Here is a 16,747-nt window from a genome sequence, read left to right on the forward strand (position 1 = left end):
AATACATCTTCAGCTTTTTCTTGCAGTTTATTATGATGTCACTAGAAAAGCCTCGGTGGAATTTTGAGGTTATTATGTACAGTTGGGACTACATTGGTCTTTGTGCTGTATTATTTATGCGCAAAGTCACTGAAAATGTTTTATTCAGTAGAAAATGTTGCAGCTGGAAAGCTGCTGGAATGAAAGAACAGACATTTTTCAACAGCAATTCCAGCTCAAAAATAGAGTAATTAGATGTGTTTAGTACCCATGAGGGAATTAAGTTATCCTAACTATGGTGTGAGTATAAAACTTTAGTTTACAAAACTGCCAAAATTGGAACTTAAACAAGCACATAAGAGAGGACGTTTTTTTACCATACTGAATTACTGCAAAGTGGAAAACATGAATAAGCAATAAAGAAAAAAAGCTGATGCTCCTTTTTTCCTTTTTCTTTTTTTTTTTTTTTTAACAGTTCAAATTGTACCTTGGGGAGCCTTCAAGGCCAGAATGGAAATGAGTATAAGCATTAAAAAAAAAAAAAAAAATCCAGATTCTGCTAGTAGTGCTTCTCGGCTTTAGACAAGCCAGAAAAAAAGGAAAGAAATTGAAGTCAGTGGGTTTGCACAGATATAAAAAGTAGTTAATAGTTTTTCATTTCAGATTTCCAGCTAGCATCAGATATTACAGTTGTAGGTATGGTCCTTGTGATATCTTTTACAAAAGATAACATGCATATTACATGCAGCCCACAGCATGTTTCACTTCCATTAAACATTTGGTAGTTACTGCATTTCAGCTTTTGGGTATGAAACTAGTTTGTGTTCAGAGTCCTTGCAGCTTCCCTTCCTCAGCTGGTGTGAAGACTGGGCCACTCTTCCTACTCAGTGCCTCATGGTATCCAGAACTCTACTTTGAGAAGCAAAGCATGCAAAATTTTATCAATCCATCCACGAAGGAGGACCCTTAGAGAGATAACTGTTGCCTTTCTCTGTAGACTCTCAAAGTAGATCTTTGCAGTATAACCTCACTTGATGGCATTTGTGCTCTGCTGCAACGTTCAATTTGAATCAAATATTTACGGTTTTTAAATTAATTTTCAGAAACTAGAAGAAAAAGAATGGGTGTTAAATCTGCTTTTCGAGAGAAATGGCTTCTCTTAATACCTTTGGGGGCTCAGCTTTTCACCTTCTGCCAACATGTAATATCAAGAGCAGAGGCACTCAAGTTCTAAAGTAGTTCCTGGATGCATCTTTTGTTCACACTTGACCCACATTGCAGATGACATTTAAATCGAGGCAGTCAGCATTTCAAATGCCAAAACACTGTGACAGCAAAGCATAATTTCTATGTGTCTTAAGTCTTTGGATCACTTTCTCAAATGCAACACAAATTAATAGTAATTAGGAGTGACTTTTCTTGGTAAATGCCAAATAAATTTGGAGGTCCTGAGCTATTTCTAATAGGTGCTCATGCTCTGCAGTTCATCACTGAGCCAGTGTTGACATTATTATGTTTTATGATTCCTTTAGGACCAAGTTAGAGTCCATTGGCAGAGATTGATTTTACTCAAATTACTGCACGGTTTTCTGAAATAGGGGAGGGTGTCACCACCTTCACATGGGCACTGACATTTTGCAGGAAGGTTGGGGAAGTGGGGTGAACAGAGAAGAAGTCAGAGGATTTGCCATCTGAAAGCCTGGTGTTAGGTGGTTTCAAGTTTAATCCACTTCTAAAAGTGTGGAAGCTTAAGAGCTTTGTACATATTGTGGGGGGAAGTGTGCTTCTTTTGTCTTCTGTAAAATCAGACGTTCCCATTATGTTCTCCATGTTATAACAAGTGTGTCTTGTTTGGTAGGTGAGACCTCTGCCTCCAAACATGGAGGCATAGAGGGAAAGCAGGTCTTTCCTTCCTTAATCATTCTTTTCACATTTTGCTAAACCGTGATTCATTTGAAGCTAAAGTGTCCCCAAGGCTTTATACAGCTCAGTGCATCTGACTACAGGATTTCTACAAGGGGGTTGCCTAGAACTCAGTAATTAGATATTGCCCAATGCATGTCCATTAATCTTTTATTTAACATGGTTTCTGCCACAGCTGACCCTGACAACAGTCAAACCCCTTGGCTTAATGTGCCCTGTTCCTTAGCCCTAAATCTGCTTGTGAACTAATCCTTACTGTTCTAGGGGAAAAAAACCAACCAACTGGACAAACGAACTGAAAAACCCTCAAAAGCGCTGGAAAGCTTTATCTGTATTAGTAATAAATAAAATCTTCAGTGTAGGCCATGAGATCAGTTGTTTTTTGCTGAAAATTCAGTAACTGGTTCTTACAAACAGCTCTGTGCATCACTCAAGCCTAGCACAGCCAGCCTGAATTGATCTATAACCCAGGTCTACAAAGCTATGTTGATGCCCAAGTCTCTGACCTCAGTGGTATTTTATCACCTAAAAAGAAATTTGGTTACTTATTTATTTATGAAGCTGACCTTTTGTTTTCAGCGTTTTTCTGTGTACTTGTTTAATATTTTTGGCCGACATGTGAACGTGTTACCAGTCCTGAGACTAGGATCTGAATTTATAGAAGAGGGTATGCTTTGGAGAAACATATCCAAATCCTACTATGTTTTTCTTCTAGCTGGAGGCAGAGGTAATTTTTTAAATTGCAAAGTAATTGATTTGCACTAAGCCATAAAATGAAAGTGACCTGACAACTGCTGCCTGATTAAGGGTGTAGAATACTAAACAAAATCAACAAACGCTGAAAAATACATCTATCTGTTAATAATTCTTCCTCAAATGACTCAATTCCTCCTCTGAATAGCCCTATTAGCCTAGTTAATTTAGGGTAATATTGATGCTGGGATAATATTGGTATTATCCCAGTAATTGCAATGGGAAAAAAACTTACCATAAAGGCCACTCATAATATTTTTCCCCACAGTGCTGCATGAGTGATAGAAAAAATAAGCTGAATTATGACCTGGCTGCATGGTCACTTCCCTAGAAGCAGAATTTGTCTGTATACAAACTCAGTTGAAGGTATCTTACTTTTTAACAGTTTTTTCAATTATATCTGCTTTTTTAAATTCTTAAGAAAATTTTATCATTCATTACCTTATTGCTTCAAAATTAGAAATTCAAGGAGAAAAAAGTTTTAAAATGTGAGAATATCATTTGCTTACTCATGCTAATGAGTGCTTTGCTTTACAGGTAGTTCAACTGAGAACTATCGAAAAATTTTCAGTGTGGGTAATGGAATCAGAATTTGGGCATCAAAGGATCCCTTGTAGGAATTAATTAGCTTGACAGAGGCTTTTTCCTTGTTTTGAGATCTGATGTGGCAGCTGTGTGCTGAGACTGGGTGACAGAGTGAGGCTGAGGATTTACATGTCCACTAAATGCATTTGTCTGAAAAGAGAAGGAATTGTTTAATCCAGGAGCACAGGTACACTGAACAATATGTAACCTATAAACCAGGCTGGAGGCAAAGCAGTTATAAGAGTTCTTTCCTCTGTAAGGGAACCTCAGTGGTTTAATAATTCTAGTAGTTCTCTCAAAGTTTGTCATTTCTCTTTGTTTTGCTGTACCATAGCTTCTAGGTTCAATGTCTCAGCAATAGTCTGCAGAGCTGTGGGTTATTAAACAAACAGCTTCTGAAGGAGGTCATATATATTATGATCCCATTTTACATGTTTGTGTGAGGGGAGGGAGTCACTGATGTGTGATAGATCTTTACTGTATTTGCAGCTTGTCTATGCAGTAGAATATACATATGTACACCTCCAAGGCTCCCAAAAGTCTTTCTTTCTGCTCAGCATATGGTCAGGTGAACCAGAACTTTGGGTTGACTGCCAACAGCAGCATTGAGTGCATCCATAGAGTTTACACTTACATTTGTCTTGCTTTTGTCCTCTTGTCATCATTTTCTCAGCATGGAACCTCAACTGCAACTGTGAAAAGATGCAAGTAGGGCAGCTGAGAGGCATCCTGTGTTACAGGATAGCACATCTAACAGTGAGGCACTGCAGACTCTAGTTAATGCCAGACTTGGCAACTACAACATGCCTTCCTGAAGGCATTGACATAATTCTTCTCCTTGTTATTTCCCTGCTGGTGGTGCCTTTGAGTGTGATAGCACACTTGCTTCTCAGCCTGTTTGCTTCCCATACCTGACTGTAGTACACTTCAAGACTAATAGCTCATGTCTTGTGCTGGTTTGCCCTTCTGAAAATAACAAAGTTGCTTTTATAGCCACAAGATATACGCAGGAGCTCTTTTTCTTTTGTGCTGTTTTTAACTGATTTGTGGCAGCAGCTACACCTGTCAATTGCATACTGCTTAGCAAGAATATATCCAAAAAATGCTTTGATGCTTGTTATATTAGAAATTATATGGCCACACAGAGTCTTGTAATGATTGCAATTTTACCAAGTGTTGTCACTAGAAATTGGAGACTGGATAAATATTTTTTGCATACTTTTCTAATATGACAAATAACAATTACAGGACATTGCAGTCTGCATCCTGTGACAGCTCATTGCACTGCTGAGCACTGCCAGTTGATTATAGGAGCGTACTGGCAGCAGCAGCAGTAACAGAATGGATCAATATAGTATGCTGTATTTATCTAGTGCCTTTCATCAGTGATGCTTATGACAGATAGACAGACTGTCAGCACTTTGCACAACACTTTGCCTAATGGCAAAATAAGGAGAAACTCTCAGCAAGGCCCACTGCTGCCTACCGGGGTGCCTTTCTGCAGAGCTGTGCTCAGTCTGGTTGTTGCAGAGTTTTATTCAACTCTATAGAGTTTTGTATTTGTCCTTGCTGAATTTCACGCCCTGCTCCTCCAGCCTTTCTAGGCCCATCTGAGTTTCAGCCTGGCCTTGAGCAGGTGGTTGGTCCCCCCAAGTCATGTCATCTGCAAACTTTACAGGAGGGTGCTTGCTTACCTCCTCCAAGTTATTGGTAAAGACATGTCCCAGGTTAGACCTCTGGAGTACCTGTTAGCAGCCTGCAGGTGAGCTACCCTATGAGCATGACAATCCAATTGGGAATTTATCAAATTTGGTTTCCCACACAGCTTTACCTAATGACCTCATTTGGATACAAGAATATTGTGGGACGCAAATAGGCAGGCTGCCTTGCTAAAGTTAAGGTAAATTATGTCAATATCTCTAGTCTTGTCCACAAATGAAGTAATTTTAGTGTAGAAGGCAACCAAATTGGTCATTGACTTACCTTTGGTGAGTCAATGTTGAGTGCTGCCAGGCAGCTGCCTCTCCTTCACGTGCTTAGAAATGTGCTCTGAGAGGACTCACTCCATGAGGTTGGACCAACAGTAATTGCATTAATCATCTTTTTAAACTTTTTTAATATCGTCTGGACATTTTCTTTCTCCTGTAGCAAGGGATCTCCTTTAGCCTCCTTCACACCCTGCAAAAATTAAAGCAGGTGGCCTTGCAAGGACTTGGGCCAGCTCTCTCAGCACACTCTGACTTCTATGGATCTAGAGACACCAATCAATCCCCTGCCTTGTCTGGTTGAGATTTACCTGACCACCTACTGCTCGTTGTTCCTTGCCTTCTTGAACCCTGCCTGTAGTCACAAAGGCCTGGGAGACCTTGGTGCGGAAGAGTGAGGCAATGCAGGCATTGAGTACCTCAGCTTTAGCTGTGAGTGCTGCCCCCATCCACAGGGTCACACTCTTCTTGTTCAGCTTTTTAGTTCTGCAAAAGCTGTTCTTGTTACTTTTGAAATCCCTCAAGAGCATCCACTCCAACTGAGTATTTCTGATGCTACCCAGGGTTGCTAGGAAATGTTTCTAAACTCCTCCTTCGATGGTTGTCCATACTTCCACCATCTGTGTATTGTTTGGTGAGATGAAGTTCTTTTTGAAATTCTTAGGGTTTCTTTAGTAATTTCAAAGTGTAATAGATGACTGAACTGCTTTCCCTGGAGAAACTTACCTGGTGGCTGTGTCGACTTCAGGACTGATCTTTAAAATTACATCAATGCTTATTTCAGTATGTTTATTAAACTTAAGCATATGACCTAAGTAGCTTACTAATTCCCCCAACTGCCTCTTTTTAAAATATTTACTGCTTCCCTTTTGCTCACTGGCTGCAATGAGGGTTCACATTTTTGCTTACAGCTCAGCCATTCTACATTTAGTCTTTCAGAACTCACAGGTGTTTATCTGAACTCGATAATTTTTTTTTACTTTTCAGTTGCCATCTAACCACGGTACTTATTGTCCTGATGCTTTAGTCTACCAGAGTCTCATATTTTTCCTCATAGAATAGGGCATGTCTTGGTCCTCTAGTAGAAGACAAGTACACTTGGCTTCATGAAATGTTACATATAGCATCTCACCTTTGATGACCCCATATATGTACAGATTCTTTGCAGGTTTCCAGTACCTAGACTGTTTAAAAGGAATGAGATCTTGTTGGAGAAAGTGAGATGATTTGAGGGATTTCAATACCATTAGTTATTTACACCTCACAATTACATTCATCCCTTCCTTGTAATTACTATATGTTATCTAACTAGAATTTAGCTCTTGGTCAATGTTTTTCTAAGCCCCTATGTCTAAATTTCAAAGGATTTCTTTTATACTTAGCTAACATCTAAACCCTTGCCATTGATCTCTATTGATTTCTTCTTTTCCTGCTTTCTGTTTTGTTCATGGCCTACACATCCTGTGAAATGTGATTACTGTTTTCTTCAGTGCCATCCTTACAACACATAAGAATTCCATTTTTACCACCCCCCGCCCCATAGGGCCATTTTCACTAGCCTTCATATTTACATTTTTCAGAAATACAGCTTGGAATTTGATGAGTTTCCTACATTGCTGTTTGCATTTTCTGTGTCTGCAATACGCTTTTACAATTTGCTATTGCCTTCTTTAAGACAGCACTGAGCTCCTTGATTGTCCTTATGTGTCATCCACTAGATTTGTGCAGTTTATACACAGTTAATTTGGCTGGGAAAGCTGTAATGGGTTTTAAGCAGTAGACATATTGCAGTAGTCACTTTGAAATTTTAATGAGTGCCATTAAAGAATCAAAGGTACAGGAGAGCAATTCTACAGGAAAGGAAAATACAGGCCAAGAGGTAAGGAAACTTTAAAGGATTTTTATATACAATTTTTAAGTCCAAAGCAGGTTGATCAAACCACGTTTGGGATACTTTAGAAACTTCTAAAATGGTTTATTTTTCTGGTTTATAGAGAAGGGTAAGACTAGACAACATGTAAGCAGAACAAATTTATTAGACTAAATAACATGAACCATGATAACATGAAAATGTGATGAAAAAACAGTTCATTAAAGTACAAGATCATTAAAGAAATCTTCTTATTGCTGAAAATAATACAGCATGTGACATATGTGATGGATGCACAGTTCAGTGCAGGAACACCCCCACCAAGCTGCCCTTCACAGTGTAACCCAGGAGCACACAGAGGTGCTCAGCCCAGATGCTCTGGGCTGGATTTCATGAGTCCTGGTGCTGACACCAGCTCCCCACAGCAGGGTGTGTGTTTGCACCATAGGCAGGTACCCAACCTCTGTAGGACTCCAATGCTCCCTGCCTCTCCCTTGCCCTTGCTCAAATGAGCTTGGCATTTCCCAGGATCCTCTTACTCCTTCTGCTCTTTTTTCATCCATTTTCACTTTTTCTACCCATTCCTTTCCCTTCATATTCCTCTTTGTGTCTTAAACCATAAAAACAAATTTTCAGCCTTGCTTTATCTTAAAAAAAAAACAAAAAAAACCACAGAAGAGTGTCTTGAGAGCTGTCTTCCTCTGAGTTGCCCTTTGTTTGCCTGCAGTTCCTTCCTCTTGAAAATGTGGATTAAAGTCTCCTGTGTCTCTTTCTCCCCCAACAATTAAGGTCTCTCCAGGATCTCTCGAGGCAGACGGATATTCCTTATGGCACCGTCCTGGACTCCGCGGTGTACGAGCACGTGCGAGTGAAAGGCATGAATCCCTTCGAGAGGGACAGCATATATTCCCAGATGTGGCGCATGATCAACAGGAGCAACGGCTCGGAGAACAACGTCCTGGAGTCCACTGCAGGCATTCAGAAGGTACTGGCACGCCTCCTTTATGCTTCCCATTGGACATGCTCTGTGTAACACCATGTTTGCTTAGTCGTTGCTTTTAGCTACAAGGGATGCATTTCTACCCTTGCAATGATCATGCCTGGAACCAATTTCCAAAAGCCCATCACACTGGCACAGAGGATTGGGACTTCTCAGGTTTGTGGCATTGAATTGCATTTTGATATGTGAGTACCTAGACCGTTTGCCCCAAAAAGTATTTACAGGTGTATTTACAGGAGATGAGTGTGTTTGTAAGGGTGCAAAATGGGAATAGGATCACTGGACTTAGAACCCCAGAATACAAGACATTGATTATCTTATTTGTGTAGTCTCCTGACACTGAAAATCCTGGCTTTCTGTTGTAGCTTTGGGTCATGTTTGTTTTGAGAGAGGAAGGCAGGAATGAATGATTTGACTTTAAAGAAGAGTCTCACAACTGCTTTCTGTAGTAGGTTTAGCAATGGAAAAATACTTTGAGAGCTCTTTGTAGGGACATTTGTGAATGGAATAGTTCCCTCCCAAATTGTGGCTGACAGCTACAGCTTTTATAGAAACACCAGTCCATGAAAGGATTCAGTATAAGAGTCAATACAGGTTAATGAGTGACTGTAAACAAGCTTTTCCCCTACCATTGTATCTTTATATTCAGACTTCCAAACCGAATCAAAGAAGTATCATATTTTGCTGACTTTATTTTAAACTTCAAAGGGTGAAGATTTCTTAGAGAAAATATCCATGAACTGTGTGTTCACTTTGTCACAATCTCGATTTAGAGACTTGTAAAAATCCAGATGAACTCCAATTTTGTCTCCACCAAAATCCATTGGCCAGGAAAACGTGTAATTTCTGGTGTTCTCACTCTAGATAGCAACAAGAGAAAAGAGTATGTTAAGAATGATGAAATCACTGGTGAGCTCTTGATAATAATAGAACTACAAAATAACAAAGATTATTTTGAGTTTTAAAAATCACCAATCCAACCTCTGGATAACCAAGATCATATTTTCTCCTCTGAAGGACTAAACAGCATAAAAGAGGCAAGAGAGGCCCTGGGGAATGCACTTTTGAAACCCTTTTAGATAAAGTCATAAGCTGAAAGAGCAAGAAAAAAGGGCCTGAAGATTTATTGGCTAGAGGAAATTGCTTTTTTTGAGAAAACATATTTTAGCTCAGTTTGTAAGTGACTGATAAAGCTGGGGTTTGCTTTTTGTATGTATAAAAAAAAAACCAAACAAAACCAAAAACCTTCCCTCCTTCTGGCTTCCCTTCCCAAGTTATAAAAAGAGTTTTGGAAGGATCAAAACCCAGAGTACATCAAACACAGCTGTGCTGACTAACAGCTTTTAGATGAAAAAAAACAAACAAGTGGTGTATCCTGCTGGCAGGTAATTCCAGACTGCAGTCATTGATTTCTCATTCCTGGAAACATGGCAAAACCTACAAAACCAGAAACATCCAAGTTCCTAATTTCTCATGCTTCTGCTTCCCAGGAATAAGCAAATCACGATGTCAAAAAAAACTAAGTCGTGTCAAGTGAGTAAGCCCCCACCCTCCAGTTTTAAAAAATCTGAGGTCTTAGGCCTGATTCTAATGAACATACACATCTACCTGTGGGTGCACAGTTTCTCCCCTTTCTTCAGTTTACAGGAAGAAATGACACAGAAAATGATTATTTGCCAGCTGCTGTTCACACAGAAGTTTTTGGAAAGTTGTAGTTGGCCTGCTCAGGAAGAAAGCTGGATTAAGAAAGCTAATCTTAGGCAAGGAAAACCAGTGTTTTTAAAGGTATTTGATAAAAGGCAGAGATTATAATCTCTGTAACACACTTCATAAAATGACAACATTTCAGAAAGAATTCATGGGTCCCCTTGGCCTATTTATATGTTTCATAATGCTCTTCAGGGTCTTTAATGAATTTAACTGGCTACATCAGAGCTATTAACCCAGTTATAACCCCGGGCAAGCTAAACCAGCAGGTCTTTCTCTGTGCCTCATTTTGTTTCCCCCATCCATCAGCACCAAAGCGTGACTGGCCATCACCTCAGCAAACCTTCCTGGAGTGCCAAGTGAGACAGCAGAGACTTAATGAGTGCCTCCAAACAGGTACAGGGAAGGGGATTTCCACTCAGCTGAGTAGTGACCATGAAGGGAGTGAGATAGGATGGACCACCATGGGAGAGAGGTGTGCAGGGATGAAGTGAACACTCGCATCTTTAACAACACCCCTCGCTGCACCACCTCAGAGGTTAAATGGGGTTTGCAAGGAACTTCACAGAAGACACTTCCCCAAATATTCCTGTAAAATCCTAGAAGTTCTTTAGTTTTGTCTTGCTTTTATTCTGACGGCTCCAGTGGAGGTGGCACCATTTTATTGTGAGGAAAGTAGCAGTCTAATGCTAATGTATATATAAACAGGAGGAAGGGGAGAGGGACCCACCACTGGTTCACCCAGAGCATGACCTCCTTCACTCAGCAGGACTGCCTGCTTGCTGTACCAGTGGCTTCGTGGGGAATGGCACCTGTATGAGTGCAAACACAATACAGCCAAATGACAATGATTGCACAGTCCCTCTTTGCATCAGGCATTCTACTGCTTTGACCTCCTTTGCCTGGCAGGAGGGCAGGGCAGGCAAGAGAAATAGGATGGGGAGATCATGCCATTGTAAGTTTTCAGGTTTTGATATTTATTGGTCCTGTTCCTCTCATAAATCAGGTGCATACATATCACCATGTGTGCTCCTGTTCCATCCATAATGAACAGCTATAAATACCACAGGTCCAGCTAGAGAGCAGCTGGATAGATTTACCCTGAAGAGAGAGAAGTTTTAAATACCTCAAACAGGAGACAGCCTGAAAAGCATAGGCACTTTAGATATTTTCTTCCACTTATTGTCTCTTCTTCTCTCAAAAGGCAGCAAAAGGCTGTCGAAAGTCTGAATTTAAGGTAGGGAAGCACTCAGTTGTTTGTCTTCCTGCTCTGTGAAATCAACATGGGTGGGGAGATAGCTGTATTTTTATATAAGCCTGGATAATTCTGGAGAATATTCACTTTTATCTTCCCTTTTTCTTTATTATTCCTAAGTGTTTCACGTATCTCAAATTGATTTTCCTTTTTTTTGCATAGGTTATGAAATATGCATCTCATTCTGTCATAGGAATGTCTATTTTTGTGGAAGTTATTTATTCAGAGAGGATTTACAGAGGCCCAAGTCATGCCTGCTTAAACATTCATTGAGGACTCCAAGAAAAATCATTTAGGCTTAAACATATCACATTACATACCTCTTTATGTCTTCTTAAAAAGCACATTACCCTGCTTAATCCTTTACAAGCACCACAGGCTTTCCTATCCTTGGAACTATTCCCATTTAAAATATAATGGAGCTCTTCCATTGTGCCCCTGTCTGCTCTTTCTTCCCTGGAGTATAATAGTGCCTAATGCCCTATTCTACCCACCTTGTTCCTCTGAACACGATACCATAGCCTACAGCGTCTTCATTTCTCTCAGTAGTACAGAGTGGAAAATTCCTTTCCCAGGTGGAATCTGAATGTGTTTGAAACCTCTTCTGTCTATTTAACTCTATCTGCAAAATATTTAGCTGCTAGAAAACTTGTGAATTATTGTCAGGTGAAGCAATGCTTCTGGATGGTGCATTAAGAGAAACTCCTTGTAGGCTCCTAGTACTTCCTTTTCAGCTTGCACACAGTGTCAAAAGGAATTTGGTCTTGAGATGTGGATTTCCTTGTGATCCTAATTGCAATGCCAGTGGAAGCATGCTAGCAACTGCTCAGCCCATTTGTTTTCCCTGGACACTGTGGATGGCAGTCTTACCCTCCTGAAAATACTGTAATAGTAAAAATATTTATGAATAGACCATAACAAAGCTCTGCTAAGGTTACTTGTATGGGGAAGAAAGGGGTAATAACAATTTGCAATTCTGTGCTAGAACAAATTGTCAGTAACTGACCATGGATATTCTTAATTTGTCTACAGCAGTAGCAACATCATGAATATTTACCTTGGTGGGCCAAACCCCCTCCTGAATTCATTAATTATCCTGATATACTTAAAAATTTGCCATTGGAATTGCTGTTCTTGTGACAGATTCACTGACAGCACCGCAAAACATCTAGTTAATGTATGGAAGTCCCCACCTCTTTCCTGTGAACATTTCTGGCCTTGGAGTAGCCCAATGAAAAGACACTGAAAACAAAAGAGAACCAAGACAGACTTTTGGAATACTGGGTGTGCACCATGACTCAGCAGTTTGGCAGTGGCTAAGAAAGGGATAGGCAGCAGAAGAGGTGAGAGCATGTAACAATGCTGGAACAGCTCTCCAGCCTACTTCAGTTCACGCCCAGGGGATCAGCTACGCTATGCAACTGTTGGTTAGCAGGCTAATTATCAACCCAAACACCGGTTCCCTGGTTCCCCTCTGCCTCTGGAGCTGATGCTTCTTGGGCAGGTGAGATGTTCTGTGTCTGCTCTACAAGTGATAAGGTTAACAAGTACCCTTAAGAGCTTGATGTGTTCAGTCCCAGAGCTGAAGGTGCAGGCTCTCTATTTTGCAATTACTGTCTCCTGTACAGTCCGTGATTTAGAGCTGGCAGGTGCCTTGGAGTACCAAAGACACCCACTGCCCTTACTTTTTTATTATCATGGGTGGTCTGGCTATTTTTTTTTCCCATAATCCTGTGTATCTTTACTGCCATATCTGGGGCTTTAAAAAACTTACAGCAGTGACAAAAATTAGAATCCTGACCAGAAAGCACTACAAACACAGTGTGGCGTTACTTTCAGGCATTATCAAACAGCTAATAGTTACCTTGGTTAGCTTAGGAGCAGTGTGTTTGGGAAGTACAATAACTGGTCTGTGACAGTTAACAGAGCATGAAGCAGATTTTGTGCATAGCTTTAAAAATTAAATGCAAGACTTTTCTTACTACCACATTTTCTCAGAATTCAGGCTATGTCTAATAAAAGACTTTCTCTCCCTCACCAACACTTCTGAGTATATAATAAAGTTTGATCTAACTGACTTTCGAGAGAGTTTTCACAGGTTTTATCTTGAGTAGAACACCTGTAAAACTTATTTTCTGCAGAGTTGGGCTTTATTCAAATGAATAAGTCAGAATTTGAATTAGCCTACATATCAAGAAGTGGATCTACATGGACATGTGTTCATCCAGCAACTAAGCAAGCCAACTATTGCTGTACTCCCTTTGTCTCCAAATTTTTCTGAAAGGTTTATCTGAGTTCATCTTCTCCTGTTTCATCTTACATGCTACTGAATGTACCTTACCCTTTTTCCTCTCCCTGAAATGGCACCCAGGTTGCTCCTGACTCCTGTTCAAAGGTCACTCTGCGTATGCCCGACAGTCACTTCAACAACTTCAGATGTCACTGACTGCTGTCCTGCTGTGGTGCTGTGTCATTTTACCTTCCATGGCTGTCTTTGCTTGCTCTCTCTCTTATCTCTCAGTTCTTTTGGAGAACTTTCCAGACTGTAGCGGGCTCAGTTTGTAACTGGGCAGAAACACCAATTTAGTGTAGTGGTTTGGTCCAAAATACTCATTAGTGTTTACCTTCTGTGAGATAAGAATTAGGAGAAAAGCAAAGCAGGCACAAAACTTGAAAGAATATAAAGAGGTTTATTAACAGACCTAAAAGAAGAAAGAGGGGAAAAAAAAAAAAATTATACCACACCTTCAGAACACTCCTCCTCCCCCACCTTCCTCCCCTCTCCCACTGACAATGTAAAAAGACAACCCTTGAGATGTTCAGTCTGTTTACCACTTCCATAATAACCTTGTTCAGTCCATTTAGGAAGAGGAGTCTCTCTTGCCCATGCTATGAAAACATTATCACAACAAGACAGCCGCCCAGGTTGGCTCTCTGCTCGCATGTGAGTCCCTTCCCTGACTTGCAGCTTTTCCCACAACTGCTTTCGAGGGTCCACTCTTGAATTACTGGGTTACGATTTTAAGGTTGAGCCGTTCAGGAACAAAAGTTCTCTTCACCCATCTCTGGGAGCATTTCATCTCTAAGAACAGAGGCCCTTGTCCTTCCCTGGGAGCAAAGGGTCCTCCTCATCTTCATTAGCCCTACTCTTGGGGACATGGGCATCTACATGGCGGACTCTCACAACCAGCTTTCTTACTCGGGCAGTGATGTTTTTCCACTCTTCAGCTGCCCAGATTGGTTTTCCCCTACACTGCCAATTAGCTTTTTCCCACTTTTCCAGCCATCCCCACGGAGCATTGGCTACCATCCATGAATCAGTGTAGAGGTAGAGCTTTGGCCACTTCTCCCTTTCAGCAATGTCCAGGGCTAGTTGAACAGCTTTGAGTTCAGCGAGTTGGCTTGATCCACCTTCTCCTTCAGTAGCTTCTGCAACCCGTCGTGTGGGGCTCCATATGGCTGCTTTCCACTTCCGTTTCATCCCTACGATGCGACAAGAACCGTCGGTGAAAAGAGCGTAGCGTGTGTCTTCTGATGGCAGTTGGTTGTACGGTGGAGCTTCTTCAGCACGTGTCACTTGTTCTTGTTCTTCTTCATCAGCGAGACCAAAGTTTTCACCTTCAGGCCAATTTGTGATTTCCAAAATCCCAGGGCGATTCCGTTTTCCAATACAGGCGCACTGTGTGATGAGAGCAATCCACTTGCTCCATGTGGCATTGGTGGCATGGTGGGTAGAGGGAACCTCTGCTTTGAACATCCACCCCAGCACCGGTAGTCGGGGTGCCAGGAGGAGTTGTGCCTCAGTGCCAATTACCTCTGAGGCAGCCTGGACTCCTTCATAAGCTGCCAGGATTTCCTTCTCTGTGGGAGTGTAGTTGGCTTCAGACCCTCTGTAGCTTCGGCTCCAGAATCCCAGTGGTCGGCCCCGAGTCTCACCAGGCACCTTCTGCCAGAGGCTCCAGGACAGACCATTGTTCCCGGCTGCAGAGTAGAGCACGTTCTTCACCTCTGGTCCTGTCCTGACTGGGCCAAGGGCTATGGCGTGAGCAATTTCCTGCTTGATCTGGGCAAAAGCCTGCTGCTGTTCAGGGCCCCAGTGGAAATCGTTCTTCTTGTGCGTTACCAAATAAAGAGGACTCACAATCTGGCTGTACTCAGGAATATGCATCTTCCAAAAGCCTATGGCACCTAGGGGAGCTTGCATCTCCTTCTTATTGGTTGGTGGAGACATTCCTGTTCTGAAATGTTTGTGGGTCATCCTACATCCAAAACCATATTCTTTTGTATCTATAGCTTATCCCTGTCCCTTAAGTCCAAACAAATTGGCTCCACGAAGACAACTTGAAGTTTTACTTCTCTTAAACTGAGCTGAGCTTCTTTCATGTGAAATAAAATTTGTGTGGTTTTCCTCTGCTGTCTGTTCATGTCTGACCACTTAGCTCAACCTTCAGCCTACAGAAGCTGACTTCATCATTTTAAATTTTCTTTCCTGTGGCTTTCTGTTGCTAGTGTGTCTATTTAAGTCTTGCCAATTTACTTTCCATGACATGTCTATGTTTTGTCCATACGACCTCCAGCCTGTCACTTCAGTAGTTTCCTGTGTTCTTTTCTGGGGCCCCTATAAAGAATTTTTTTTCCATTTAGTTCCATTGAAAATGCTCCTGGGTAATAAATAAATAAATAAATAAAATTGCCTTGACTTTCAAGGCCTTTCATGGTGAATTCTGACTCTCCCTGTAGCGTTCTCATTTCTGAATTGGAAATCGTTTGTGTGAGGTTCCAGTTCAACTCCTTTTTCAAGCAGGCATCTTTATGCTTTCTCTAAGGACCCTTCTGTAAGGTATGTTTTCCTTCAAGACAGTAGTCATGTCTTTCCTTCAAACTCCTGAGCACTCCCCTTTGTTATTACAGTAACAAAAACATTGACAACCAGGTCCCTGGTGTGCTATGATCAGTACCCATCAGCTGAGGAGCTCTGTTTTGTTGCTTCTTTATGCTCTTTCCCTCCCTTTGGTTTATTTTATAGCTGTCAAATCAGAGGGGAGAGAGGAATGCACACTGTAATCATCTAAATACTGGCATAGATGGGATGTGGGGGAAACCAAAGAACTACTGTACCCCCAGAATGAACTAAATTAATGAACACCACCATTATCAGATGAATAGTATCTCTCAAAAAACAAACTCTCTGTGCCTGACCTTTCAGCCTTCATCCTCAGAGGAGAGCTACAGCCTAACTTCAAAAGATGAGCATGGGAACCAAAAGTTCATAACAGTCTGACATAATATAAAAAAAGAGGGGGGAAATAAGATTTTATTGAGCAATTTCTCCATGTTATTCCTCATTTTCTCCAGATTCAGTGGTGACAGCTACATATTTCTTTTGAATTTTCTCATTGATTAACAACAACATCATTGCATTAATTTCAGAGGTAGTTTCTAATCTTGAAGTTTTCTGCTTGTTTTTAGATGCTTGTTTGCCTGAAAACTTGGTTATTTAGGGCTCTTCCCACAGATATATCCCATCTTCTGTTCAAAGATAATTCTTTCTTAAAACCTTGCTTCACCTTGATCTGTCAATGGCTATAAGTATACCCCCATCATGTGTAACTTGAGGTGTCTAATTTAGGTGCCCAAGTTTCTTTCCTAGCTATTGTAGACAGGCAATTTTCTTCTCTAGAGAGTGGTCA

At 41.0% G+C, this 16,747-nt stretch overlaps 1 protein-coding gene across 2 annotated transcripts in view; it reads left to right on the forward strand.

Moving 5' to 3' along the window:
- GRID2 (glutamate ionotropic receptor delta type subunit 2) overlaps positions 1 to 16,747 on the forward strand; it is a gene marked incomplete at both ends in the record, with an annotated part of 694,960 nt that overhangs the window by 593,539 nt on the left and 84,674 nt on the right. For both annotated transcript variants that reach the window (XM_082281726.1, XM_082281727.1), the window contains one exon: positions 7,885 to 8,080. In XM_082281726.1, the coding sequence (XP_082137852.1) occupies positions 7,885 to 8,080 (196 nt within the window). The remainder of the gene's footprint in view (positions 1 to 7,884; positions 8,081 to 16,747) is intronic.

The sequence above is a fragment of the Coloeus monedula genome (assembly GCF_965178545.1).
Source record: "Coloeus monedula genome assembly, chromosome: 5".
NCBI lineage: Eukaryota > Metazoa > Chordata > Aves > Passeriformes > Corvidae > Coloeus > Coloeus monedula.